This window comes from Leptinotarsa decemlineata, unplaced genomic scaffold (genome assembly GCF_025532065.1).
Source record: "Leptinotarsa decemlineata unplaced genomic scaffold, Ldec_3_MD MMD2_tig00003736_RagTag_RagTag, whole genome shotgun sequence".
Lineage (NCBI taxonomy): Eukaryota > Metazoa > Arthropoda > Insecta > Coleoptera > Chrysomelidae > Leptinotarsa > Leptinotarsa decemlineata.
This window is the reverse complement of record NW_027412593.1, coordinates 95270-109844: the sequence shown is the minus strand read 5'-3', so window position 1 is coordinate 109844 and position 14575 is coordinate 95270. Positions and strand designations below refer to the sequence as shown.

The window sequence follows — 14575 nt, the reverse complement described above, 5'->3', positions numbered from 1 at the left end:
CCGCTACTGGTCAACGGAAAAAAATCCTCACTTGATGAGAGAAGAACACAAGCAATACCCTCAAAAGGTTAATGTTTGGGCACGGATTGTAGGAAATTATATCATTGTTCTCTTTTTCATTGAGGGCAACTTGAATGGTGATAATTATTTGGCACTAATTCAAAATGATGTCATTCCGAGTTAATCAAATTTATATCCTGATCCAGGAAACCCACCCAGTTCCAGTGAATACGATATGGTTTCAGGATGGTGCACCACCACATTACCAAGTTAATGTCCGGCAATACCTCGATACAACATTTCCTAATCGCTGGATAAGGAGGCGACGATCGATTGAATGGCCAGTGCGATCACCTGATCTTTCATCATTAGATTCTTTTTCATGGGGATATGTAGAGAACAATGTGTACAAACTAAACCTTCAGATTAAAATGACCTAAAGGAACGTATAACGCTTGCGATTAGGTCGGTCACGCCTGATTATTAAGTAGTGTTATGAGACTGTCTTATTTGAGATTAGGATGTTGCCAAGACGTTTGCAGTAAACATTTTGAACATCTACTTCGTTAACATCCATAGTTCTTCTTCGTATTCTGCATTTCATTACGTTTTGCATTATATTTTAGTTTTTGAGTGTATTTTATGGAATTTCGATACCCATATGGTTTTAATTTATTTTATCTTGATTGTTGTAATAAACCTGATAGCGATAACATTTTTGAAAAGAGAATGAAGAGACTTTTCAAATGATATATCACAAACCTATACTTGCCATTTAAAAAATTGGGGGTTATACCTGTCATTCGAAGGGGATTGAAGGTTGGGGTAGAATTTTGACGTTGAAGAATGTCAAATTATAATTTACATTTGACGTGTTTCAGGATTTTTTTAAATATGTACAGTAACCGAAATAATGAACTTATTCCATTTGGCTTTTACACAATTAAAATAGCTATTGATTACTAAAGTTACTTGGTTGTTTTTCAAATTCCTCCTCTTTTTCGAAGTGAGCTATGTGATTTTGAGATATCATACTTGTTGAGGAGTTTATGATAATATTTTTCACTCCGAATACAATAATTGCATTCTACCGAAATTAAGCCCTTCAGCACCTAAACTATTTCACACATCGAACTGGATGGGGATGAAATTAATATTTCAACAAGATTATCTTATAAAAAATTCAAATGTGAGTTAGCTATTCTCTGGCATGGTGATGCTCATGAAAATTCGAGAGGTGCGCATGAACTTCCGAAGTTTCAATTTTCATGGCAACTCCATGAATCACAAAATCCCCAACTACGGATTCTCCAGTTCACATCGAGATACTGCCGATGAGGAATCGACCGTTGCTAAATTTGTTCGGTGGAAAACGAGACTTCGGCGCTGAAGTTTAATTGACGTTTCTACTTGTTTTTGTTGTTGAGAAAAGACTAACGTGAGGAAAATATTGTGTATTGTTGGATGAACGAGTTCGTTTCCGAAATCGAGAATAATAATTTTGACATTCAGTTCACAAAATAATATATTGTTATTGGACTCTCACACAAACTATAAATATTAATAATTATTCATAAAGAAATATTCAGCTAGTACATGGTAATGAAGAGCATAATTGTAGGACAACCTTTGAATATACATATGAAAGATGTGAGTAATTTTTTATTTAATTTCAAAGCGTGATTTAATCATATTTCATATTTTATGAATTTTTACTCGGATGAAAAAACTTTTTTTCTGACAATCTGTATGAAATATGTAATGCTGATACTCTTGAGGAAAATGCTAATGAACTAATGCTAATTTTCAATTAACGTCCGATTTGTATAAAATATTTATCATTTGAATACTCATATATTGTTAATTTATAACATTCAGAGATTGTATGTACAAATAGTAAATTTGTAGAACAATAGTCAATTATATTCATGAAATATGTGAGTAAATTTAATTGTAATTTGAATTTAACTCGATTCAATCCTTGCCGTAGGAATTCAAATTGAAAGGGGTATATTTTTTGGAGAGAGTAATTTTTGGAACATGAAAGGTTTCGGCTTTCTATTCCTTTCTTTTCCAACATTTATTATCTTGGAAATTTACCACTTTCAATTTGAACAAGATGTTCACATTGTCCACCATTGAGGATGACATCGTTCATTTCACCTCTTTCATATACTATATTGTGTAGCGATCCTGAGAATGATATCTTATTCAATTCCATAACGAATGTTTTGAATACAAACTGAATAGAGAAAAGTGGTTTTTGTATGATTCAGTGTTCACATAAGAGTGTGTATTTTTTCTTTCGTGTAATTCAATGTTTATACAGGGCTAGTCAATAAGATTCCCTTGGTCCATTGCTATTAGACGAAACAATTTTTCGGAATGCTCAACTTTTTTTGCAGTCATGTCGATAAATACTATCTTTGAACATTATTTTCTCGCATACTGGGTGATTCAGTTGAGCAGGGCAAACCAAAGTTATACTTTTTTAAATGGAACACCCAGTATATGAATGCATCATTTGATTCCATATTATCTTAGCTCTCTAAGGATTTTTTATTTTCGAATTTCCATTGCGGCGTTGCCAAGTTATTCCAGAATAAAAACTATTTTGCAGACAATATTTTTTTAATTCACCACCCGCATGTCTACAGCAATTTAGTGGATTTTTCTAAGGTATAGTTAGTCAACATCACTATGATGATTTCAGAAATCTCACCTTTCGGGAACAATATATAGAGTGCTCGGTAAAACCAGTCCAGTTTCATTCATTTTCAAATAGACATAATTAATTTTTTCAAATGGAACACTCCGTATTTTTTCATTTGTATGAAATGTTTCAACATTCCACTTCATTTCTCATTAGAGGTGTACTATACGAAAAACTGATATTTTACAAATGAAACCAAGTTTTAGTAATATCGACCTTTTTTGGGTATTTGTTACCTTCCACAATCCTGACCTGACCACAATGTATTTTTTTAAGGGGATATATCAGATGGATTGTCTACCAAACTCCTCCAATATAGATAGAGGACATGAAACGAAGAATTACTAGAGCTTTTAAGCAAATTCTAGAGGATATGCTGGAACGTGTAGAGAATTCGTTTGAAAAAGACTGGCATTATGGGTTGGAGAAAATGGACTCTTCTATTCGATAAAAAATGTAGGCGTTTTTGTTCATATTGAAAAACTTTTGAGTAAGTGAACGTAAATGATATTGTGACAGGAAAAAAGTTTGACATTTCATCTCTGATGACAGGTAACAAAATGTCACTTTTTATGAAATTACTTTTTTCCCTGGGAAAAAAGTGAGTAACACATAAGTAAAGGTAGAAATTTAATTTTAGACAAATCGGGTGTGGATGTTATTTCAGAACTGCCAAACGTTCTAAACACTTTATTAGCTATTTCTGTCCTGCGTGCTACCGATTCAAACATACCCTTCAGCGACCGGTGATGACTTCCAACCGCCATGTTTCTTTAGTGTCATCAAGTCTCCCCCAGATTCAACTAAAAGTGTAGCAGACGATCTTCGAAATGAATGACCTGTATATGAATTGGCATTTTCAAGTTGAAGAAAATTAGCCACTACTTCAAGTACCTTATAAAACTCATTGCTACCCACAACCTGATTGATACATTTTCCATTGCGATATGCATAAAACAGGCGGCGATCCTTTGCTGCTGCTGGACGAAGGGCTATGTACATTCGGTAAAATTTCATATATTCTTCAGAAACTACAAATCTCCTGTTTACACCATTCTTTGTTTGCTTGAGTTTCACAATTGATAACGTTCCAGAATCTTCAATATCATCTAATGTTACTTGGCTGATTTCACAAATTCGACAAGCTCCTGCAATCTCAAATACAACAACAACCTTGGCCATTAAATGAACTTCATCCGGAGCATTACCTATTTAAAAAGTCACTAATATGTGTACTCGTGAATATCGCAGCTTTCTTGGGCGTTTAACCTTTCCCATTTTGTTGCAGAAATGTGAATAGTTTGAAATATTTTGAAATGTCTACATTATTTTTGGATTGTAACATACTTTTAATCATTGAATAATTCGACCACACTGTTGATGGCTTTTGTTGCTGTGCCAGTTCCAAAAAATAAGCCAATAACACCGTCTCCGAGAAAGAACTGCATGTCTTTTTCATCTTCCATTCCATGTATCTTGAATACGCGGTTTCATAAATTTTCCGCGATTTAGCTGGCAATAATTTTTGTGATGCTACTTTCGCTGCTTCTACTAACTCCGGTGGAGTCAGAGAAAACTCGGAATTAGACATTTTTCAAAATAACTACTAACCAATAAGTTCTTCATTTTTAAATCAAATCACAGAATCAAATTGACAGAATTGAAGGGGTTATATTTTTCCCATAAATTGTCAGATATTTGATTTTCTATTGATTGGTTTCCTAGCAACGCTATAAGTACAACAGCCTACCTGTTTAAAAATTCAAATTTCACATCGATAATTTTCTGACTTCAATATAGTGTAATAATATATTTTTTTTCAATATTAAATCGTCGTTTTTCCCGTCACAGAAAAAAATTGTGTATTATACACGGGAAAAATATTAGATTTTAGCTCTCGGTTTTTTCCTCGAGCTAAAATCTAATACTTTTTTCCCTTGTATAATAAATAACTATTTTTGTGGTTACAACAATTAATAAATCTGGGTATGATTTGTAAGATATCTGTTTTTCGTATAGTATACCTATGATAAAAAATGTAGTGAAATGAACTTGACAGGTTTTACCGAGTACCCTATATATTGTTTTCGAGAGTTGAGATTGCCGAAATTATCATAGTGATGTTAAGTAACTAGTTCTGAAAAAATCCACTCAATTGCTGTAGACATGCGAGTGGTGAATTAAAAAAACATTGTCTACAAATAGGAATAACTTGGCAATGCCGCAATGGAAATTAGAAAACAAAAATATGGAATCGAATGACGTATTCATATACTGGGTGTTCCATTTAAACAAATATAACTTTGGTTAGCCACGCTCCGCTGTATCACCCAGTATGCGAGAAAATAATTTTGAAAAATAGTATTTATTGATATGACTGCGGAAAAAATTGATGTTTCGAGGGAATCTTGTTGACTCACCCTGTATTTTACCGCTCCTTTCAGCCTTTTTTCCTTCTCAATGAATTGTGGATATTTCATAATATTAATTAATTCTGCATTAATGAAAAACATTGTGTAACCATTCGATGTTGAATTGAAATTTCAAATCAGAATTTAAAAAACAACATTGGAAACATTTTCAATTACCCACTGAAATATATTCCACTTCGACAAAAACAAAATGGAAATAAATGGAAAACTTATGATGTAATCCCCTGAACGAAAATAATTGTTTACAGTTTCATTAGGCTTATGATTTTGTCAAACAGCCATCATGAATCTGTGGAAAAAGTGATTAGGGGTACATAACGAATTCGAAATCAATCTTTTTTATAGAAACGTGCTAGCGGATTTTCGATTGTAGTGTGTTAAACTGAACGGAAAACAAACAAACAACAGACAAGCAAGGAAAACAAGGAAGGTTAAAAAAGATTTTAAATTTTTGTTAATAATATTTTTTAATTTTTAGCTTTTCAGGGATTTCATATGAATTTATATTATATTAGACAATGGAAGTCCGAACTCATGAAATACACCACGAAACATTGTCAACCACCTTCGAACAAACGTTGGATAATAATAATGATAATGATAAACGATTTTATTACTAGAAAATCACAAACATATACATATAAATACTTATACATATGATAAAGCGAAAAAGAAAAAACAAACAAAATATACATGCCTGACAAAAGGTAGAGTTCTTGATTTCTCAGCAGGAGTTGAGAAGCAGCGCTCTTCCACTCAACCTACAAATCAATTCCAACACATGGTTTTGATAATCACCTCTTAAAATTTCGATTTCAGGTTGAAGAGCTGTATAGAATTGAATCCCTAGATAGGTAAATAATACAAAAAAGAAGAAAAAACAAATGCTAAGATGAAAAATGAATGAACTTTCCTAATAGAAATATTTAAGTATTATGTGGCAAATACATTTAGACACAGAAAGGTGACAATAATTATATTGTTTGAAATCACATTGATATTATCAGCACAGTAATGAATCATTTGAAAAAATCGAGGTGAGTGGCGGGGGATCACTGTCTCTCTCTTATGGGTGTTTGACAGTCCCCCGGTGCAGACCCACTCACCCAGTAAAGTTATCGGTCAACCACCCAATCCCGCATCTGCGGGTAACAAGCGTTGGCCGGTTTCAAGCTAGATGTGTGGGAGAGGTGTCTCGCAAGAGCCCTCGACGGTTACTCATTCAACGCTGGAAAGGTAACTTTCCTAACATGAGTGCCCCTCGGGGTAACGTAAGGGTATGCGGTGCAGACCACACGGCGTATACCCAAAAGTTGTTGATGAACCGCCCTATCCCGCACCTACACGGGTAATGGGCGCGACATCTTCGACATATGATGTGTGGTAGAGGATGCTCGAAAGAGTCCTCGACGGTTACTCATCAAACGTTGGAAAGGGAACTTTCCTAACATGAGTTCGGGGGGGGGAAGTGAGTGCCCGCTCGCGGCTGGAGGCTAGCGAGCCTCATCTCCAACTGGCGTTGGCCTCTTAGGGGCAGCGGCTCCACTAGAGGGTAAAGGGATACGGGGATGCGGTAATCCATTCATGGGTGCATTGCAGCCCCATACCGAGGCACTGGACGGCTTATGCTGTTCCATGATCCTCGCCTGCTTCTGTACGGATCCGAGCGTTCGAGGTGTCGGGGCTCGCGGTCCTTCCGGGCTCTAGTATCCGAGTCTAGTCTTGGAGGGCACCAAGGCAGACGCTTGAGGTGTCGGACCCCGGTTGGACGGAGCTACTAGTATCCGAGCTTAGGACCCCGACCGGCCACTTCCGGGACCATATTCCCAACTGATTTGGCATGGTTGGCGGGGGCAGGTGTGCGACGCGAGCACTCTCTGGCGAAAGAAGATCTTAGTTAACTTGTACGAACGTTCGGTCGAACGCTGCCGATGGTCCTGTCTCTTGGTTAGCCACACTAAGTAGATGTAAGGAGGCAACTCCGGTGAGCGGGAGGAAGCCCTGCAAAATCCTGTTGGTGTGGGGTGAGGGGCGGTACCCGCAAGGATTTCCCGAAAATCCACCCATCCACACCCGATCGCATCCAACGCCAGGGTGCGTCTGGGGGGCCTAACCGGCCCCCGGTGCGGTCGTAACTATGACTCTTAACTAAGGATATCAGAACCGTAAATGCAGTCAGCAAAATTTAATTTTGAAAAGACTAGTGACTCGCATGAGGTGATTTTGCTCTTTTTGGTTAGTATATTTTTATTGGTATAGATCAACCTCAAACTGCAAAAGGCATTTCTCATAAGTTTAGAGATGTGTTTATTAAACCTGATATCTGTGTCTGGAATTACCCCAAGTATTTTCTCCAAATCGCTAAACAGTAGTGGGTTTTCATCAATTTACAGCGAGATTTGACCCAGAATCCGAGTTCGTACCGATTTTTTCCAAATAGCATGGCCTTTGATTTCAGAGGGTTAATGCTAAGACAATATTTTTTTGTAATTTCGTGTAATCTCTGGAGGTCCTCATTTATCTTTCCACATGCATATTGCGTATCAGTCTCAGCGTAAGAATGACATTTACAATATGATATGTACTTAGGAAACTGTGACGTATAGACCGTGAAAAGTAACGGTCCCAGTATAGATCCTTGTGGGACCCCCGTATTGACTGGAGTTGGTAGTGAAGTCTCATTATTTGAATTGAAGGGTTTATATTTTTAGGAGTGATTCATTTTTGGAAAAGAAAGTTTGTGGCTTTCTACTACTCCATCTGATACATCTCCATCTCATCCCTTTTTTTTGTATCAAAAAAATCAAGTAACAAAAAACTCAAGTAACAAAAAAAAGGGATGAGAGAATCTTCCAAAGAAAGGAAGGAAGTAATCAATCATCCTTTTTTTTTGTATCAGATGGAGTAGTAGAAAGCCAAAAACTTTATTTCCCAAAAAGTCTCATTATCTATCATTATAACTTGAAACCGGTATGACAGGTAATTTGCTATAAGGCTTATGCATTTGTTAGCGGTTTGTTAGTGTTTTGAAAAGACTAGAGACTCGCATGAGGTCATTTTGCTCTTTTTGGTTAGTATATTTCTATTGGTATAGATCAACTTCAAACTGCAAAAGGCATTTCATAATAGTTTAGAGATGTGTTTATTAAAGATCATATCCGTGCCTGAAATGACCCCAAGACTTTTCTTCGAATCGCTGAACACTAGTGTATGGGAGTAATATTAGATTCCAGGCTGACTAGGACTGGCTCTGCGGTCTTAGGTTAAGGTACTATATGTGTGTATCATTACATGGGATTGAATCGAATGTGAAATCTGTCAAATATGATGTGTTCCAGGGTTCTGTACTGGGACCAATCATGTTTATACTATATATAAATGATCTATACTACCACATACTTCATAAAAAATGTTTTCTTTTTGCGGATGATACCACTTTGGTGGACTGTCACGGTAGTGTTAATGATTTGAGTGTTTCTGCCAACGCCACCATGAAGTCTGCAAGTAACTGGTTTGTTTCAAATAGACTTCTCCTTAATGAGGCTAAAAATCAAAATCTTATCATTTCCACAAATATGCATTTAACCTCAGGTCAAAGTGTTAAGCTACTGGGGGTTCATATAGACGACAGATTGAACTGGTCATGTCATGTTGACAAACTGGCCAAGAAATTATCGAGTGTAATATTTATGATTCGTAGACTGAAGGATTTCGCCGGTATCAGAGCGGTCAAATCTTCGTACTTCGGACTCTTCCATAGCATAGTGTTGTGGGGGGATTCTTGTCTTTCCAAAAAAAATTTTATATTGCAAAAAAGAGTTATACGTCTAATATCTAATGCCAACTTTAAAGATCATTGTTGCCCACTTTTTATTCATCTCAAAATTATGCCGCTTCCTACAGCTCTTGTATATGAAACATTGATTGAAATTCATAAAAATAAATCAAAATACATTTTACAATCGCAACAACATGAATATCCTACAAGAGCACCTCACTGAGCACCTCACAAAATAATTCAGTGAATTTGAAATTCTATGATAAGTTACCATGTCACATAAAACAACTCAGTTTCTACTGTTTCAAGCAAAAATTGAAATAGTTTTTTTTGAATCACTGTTTTTATTCTACAGATGAATACATGTTATACAACATAGATAATTCATGTGACTTTGAGTGAGTAACAATTGTTCTCATTTTTAACATTAGTTGATTGATTGTTTCCATTATTTTATATACACTGTTCTGTTATACAAGCATTGTGATGGTTTTATTTGTATATATGACGTCATATTTATACATTTTTGTGTTTTGACTTGCTACAAATATTTGTTCAAATGAATCACGTAGCCAATAGACTATTCTATTCTATTCTATTCTATTCTATTCTATTCTATTCTATTCTATTCTATTCTATTCTATTCTATTCTATTCTATTCTATTCTATTCTATTCTATTCTATTCTATTCTATTCTATTCTATTCTATTCTATTCTATTCTATTCTATTCTATTCTATTCTATTCTATTCTATTCTATTCTATTCTATTCTATTCTATTCTATTCTATTCTATTCTATTCTATTCTATTCTATTCTATTCTATTCTATTCTATTCTATTCTATTCTATTCTATTCTATTCTATTCTATTCTATTCTATTCTATTCTATTCTATTCTATTCTATTCTATTCTATTCTATTCTATTCTATTCTATTCTATTCTATTCTATTCTATTCTATTCTATTCTATTCTATTCTATTCTATTCTATTCTATTCTATTCTATTCTATTCTATTCTATTCTATTCTATTCTATGTTTCAACAATGAATTTCTTTCTTTGTATACCTACTACCAGTTTAGACATTCGTATACTTTGCTCATATATCTGAATACTGTCTTCAATAATTGTATTCTCTTGTTGAAATTTCTCGTGTGAAAAATTGATTCATTTTGAGAATTGATGATTTTTATTATATCAATGCATTCATCTGAGGATAATTTCGGGAAATAATTTTCAAGAATAGCACTCGACTTTAAAATTTTGAGGTCTTTCCGGTATTACTTCCGATAACAGTCGTATCAAGATCATCGCATCGAATGAAGTATGTTGATTATGAACTTCCATTTCTAACGTATCGTGGATTTATTTTTAATTCAAATTATTTAAGAATGAGTTGATGCCATCTGGATTATGGTCACAGAAAGCTAATACATCATCAACAAACGAGTATCTTTGTGCCATACTGATAAAAATCGACGTATGCTTCCTCACAATGTTTCATAAAAAAATGTTACTCAGAATCGATGACAACGATGACTCAATTGCCATTTCAAATTGTTGGTGATGATAATTTTATTTGAATTGAAAACATGTTTCATCGCCACATAATTTCAGAAGTCGCCATTCAAAAGTCTTCAATTTGCTGCCCACTGAACAAAAAATTAATATAATGAATATACATTATTGTCAAATGTTGAAAAAAAATCAGAAACTACGTTCTTAACTTGAATCGGGATCTGGTTCGCTCTCTCATTGACTAACTGACATTCTGAATCTTATGTTATTAAATTTTTTATATGGATCAATATAGTTTTTTAATTCTAATAATTCGCAAATTGTTTGTTTAATGTTTTTGTGTATTGTTAACTTCATCGTATTCATATCTGAAACAAGTGTCAAAATGTTAAGAATCAATATAGAGATTAACAAAGTGAGACCAGTTCAAACCATTGTATATTGAAAATATCAAAAAAAAATTGTAAAGTTAATTGTGCAAATCCCACGCGCAACTTTAGTTTTAGTGGGAATTCCATGTTTATTTACATCTTAATAAATTAATTCTAGTGTTGATTATGTAGTCAAATTTTTTTGGTGATTACACTTATTTCTTTTTTCATCGTAGTGTGCGCTGGTCAGGCTCTATCCCCCGAAGTCCCGATACATTTGGGAGGGCGCACCAGCATTATCGACCTATGACCACTCCCCACACTGTGGGGTAGGTGATCATTGGGTCTGAGAAGCATATGTCTTGAGCAAGCGCAGTGAGCCAAAAATGACAGCCTTTTGCATCTGTGCGACTAAGATTTCTGCCTTAGTGCGGCAAGACGTTATGATTTTAAGATTCGAGAGTAGAGAGGACATCATTCCACCAAGGACTCCAATAATGGGAACAACCATCTTGACAGAGTGGTCTGGATAGAGTCTGCGGAGTTCGAAGTTTGGACGATATTAGTCTCGCAAGGGCTGAAAACTCCAGGACAAATATCGTCTTGCTCTGGTGGTCGAGAAGAACTACATCAGGCTACATTATCAGCCTGTATGAGCCTGAGGGTGGGGAACGAATAGTTCCAATAAATTCGGCACTTGTCATTCCCCACAACGGATTCAATATCATCCGGAGCGTAGGGCAACACCGGTGTCTCGTGTCTATAAGGGCCGCGTTATGTCGATGGATATAGGCCGGGACCGCATATCCTGGACATGCTGATAGCAAGTGCATGAGGGTCTCATAGGCCTCGCGGCAGGCCCTGCACCTTGCGTCTGGAACCTCTATACCCATCACGCGACTGCGGTAGACTAAGTTGTTGAATATACCATGCTGGCAAGCCATGATGAACCCCTCAGTTTCCGACTTCAGCCCATCATGACGTCCTATCATAGCCGGAGCGCCATCTGTAGCAGCTGATATAATATTCTTCAGTGGAATTTCTTTCTCATCACACAATTTTTTCTTTGTATTATTTATGGTTTCTCCTTTTGTATCCGTCTCTAAATTTCTGACGCATGGTAGTTCTTGATATGTTTTCTCATTTTCAATAAACCTCACATATGACAACAACTATGCTTCATTGATTGGTGAAGTGGACTCATCTAACTGAATTGAGAATTTAGAAGTCTTCAGATGATTGCACAATGACTCTTCAATGTTTTCAGCCATTTCATCAATTCGTCTTTGCATGGAACTATTGCTCGAAGGAATTTTTCGGATAATATCTGCCGCTGACTTATGGAGTACATTAGTTATTACTTCTTTTATTGCCGGTAAAATTAAATCCCCTCCAATAGTGTGAAGTTTACCTGTTCGAGCAATTAGCAGGGAGATGTAGGAAGCTCGGAGTCCGTCGTCGTCTTGTTTAGAAGCCGCTGAAAAAAGTTTTGATACAGTTGGCTGAGCTGAATGTTTCTTTTCCAGTTCTTGAAAATAAGTCACACCATTGTCTTTTTTATCTGATTGCAATTTATTCAAATGATCTTGTAGCCTTGAGGCTTCATTCGAAAATGTTTTTTGACAAAGAAGGCACACAGGCAAAGATGGATTTGTGGGATTTTCAATAAATCCATATTTTAAATATTCCTCGCTATACTGCCGTTTCTTCTTTTTTGTTTCCGACATAATTTTGTCTTCAAAAATGCCGAAGTAAAGAATCGAGTATTAAAAACTTGCTGATGACACCACTCACAGTATTCACCACCGCACGTACAGCAGTTTACCAAGCTAGTCGCTAACTAAATTTACTTATTTTCGTAATATCGTCCAATGACATTACTGGCTGGATGGCGCGCACGCTTTTGTATAAGGCAGCGGGCGGGCCTACTACTTTCGAGAATGCAGACTTGAAACTTTTCGCTTCGCATTGAAGCTTACCGCCATCTATTGTACAGTTTGACAACTATCGGACAGAAAATAGTTATTGTCTAGTCTCCTAGATGGCGTTACACGGGGAAACTCGTGTTAACTGTAAAGGAACGGTAAAGTTCATGTTAAAAGCAAAAAAACATTTTTAAATGAGCCATCGCCCCCTAAACCACTTCAACGCCCCCCAATCTTCTTTGTGCCCTTTACTGCCCCCTATAGGCTTCCAGCGCCCACGAGGGGGCGTTATCGCACACTTTCAGAAAGACTAAACTAGGAGTATATTGAACATGCCATATTGAATATTCTGTACGAGCAGTTTGAGGGCATGGTCATCTCACCTGGAGGTGATGTGAACTGGTTACCGAGATCGTGCGACTTGACCCCGTTATACATTTTCTTGTGGGGCTTTCTTATACTGCAGGTGTATGCTAATAATCCACAAACCACAGCGGTGCTCGAAGCCAACATAACCCATGTCATCGGTCAACTAGAGCCTGGTTTATGCGCCAGTGTGATGGAAAGCGGGCGGGCCTACTACTTTCGAGAATGTAGACTAGAAACTTTTCGCTTCGCATTGAAGCTTACCGCCATCTATTGTACAGTTTGACAACTATCGGACAGAAAATAGTTATTGTCTAGTCTCCTAGATGGCGTTACACGGGGAAACTCGTGTTAACTGTAAAGGAACGATAAAGTTCGTGTTAAAAGCAAAAAAACATTTTTAAATTAGCCATCGCCCCCCTAAACCACTTCAACCCCCCCAATCTTCTTTGTGCCCTTTACTGATGATGGAAAATTGGACGTTTCGGATGCGCTCTACCTAGAGAAGCCGTGGCGGAAATTTGAACTATTTTATATTCCACACATGATAACTTCAAATATGTATTCCAAACGAATAAAAAACTCGATAATATCTCACAAACACTTTGTTTGATTTAAATTTGAAGATATAAAGCGTTAATGAAAGAATATGGAAGTTTGCATCAGTCATTGTTTGCTGAACAGCCGCTGTTCATCGTGTGATTATTGAACTGTATTTTAAAACGATTCGTAGGAATTGGCCTAGGATGTGAATTGGTAATAATCCGAGACTGTTTCCAACACAATTATAAAATTATTGTTTTCATTCAGTTCTTGAAATTCATTATCTTGCCGAAATGATTGAGAAAACTGCCTCATAACATGTTTTGTTCCAGGTGAATCAACAGTGTCATCTTTCCTGTAGGAACTAGGAGGAAATCTTACGTGAATACGACAGTTTCCGGTTGCCGCAGAGTCTCGAGCTTGGAGAATAGTGGGAAATTGGACATATGATATTGAACGTGTTATGAAAATTGGAAGCTCCACGAAAAATGAGTTTTCTGTCTTCTCTGCTTATTGTATATATACTGTTTACAGAAGGTCATTGGGGTGAGTTACCAAAATATTACTTTAATCTCTACATTTGAGGTTTGGGTTTTCGGGAAAAATACAGTGGTGTTAATTAAATCTTATTTATTACGAAATCTTGTTAGCTTTTCTTTGATTGATTGTTTGGATTTCATAAAAAGGAAAATTAGATTTTATTGGAAAAGTTGTGCAATAATATTTACAACAGAGAGAAAAGGAAACCATTTTTCAGTTTACTTCAATTGAAAAAAAACTTATATAATGATATGTTCTTGCAGTTGATTCACTATTAAAAAGCAAGACTAATGGTTATCATTTATTAATTATACCTTAACTGGATGACATGTAACGTTGTGGATGGAATATTGTGATTAGATGTGCTCAAAATATATTTTGTTTTGTTTTC

At 36.0% G+C, this 14575-nt stretch overlaps 1 protein-coding gene across 1 annotated transcript in view; it reads left to right on the top strand.

Moving 5' to 3' along the window:
* Window positions 1-1327: 1327 nt before the first annotated feature.
* LOC111504417 (uncharacterized) overlaps window positions 1328-14575 on the top strand; it is a gene marked incomplete at its 3' end in the record, with an annotated part of 38180 nt that continues 24932 nt past the window's right edge. The window contains 2 exon segments of the mRNA XM_074178209.1: window positions 1328-1650; window positions 13977-14190. Coding sequence (XP_074034310.1) covers window positions 14133-14190 — 58 coding nt within the window.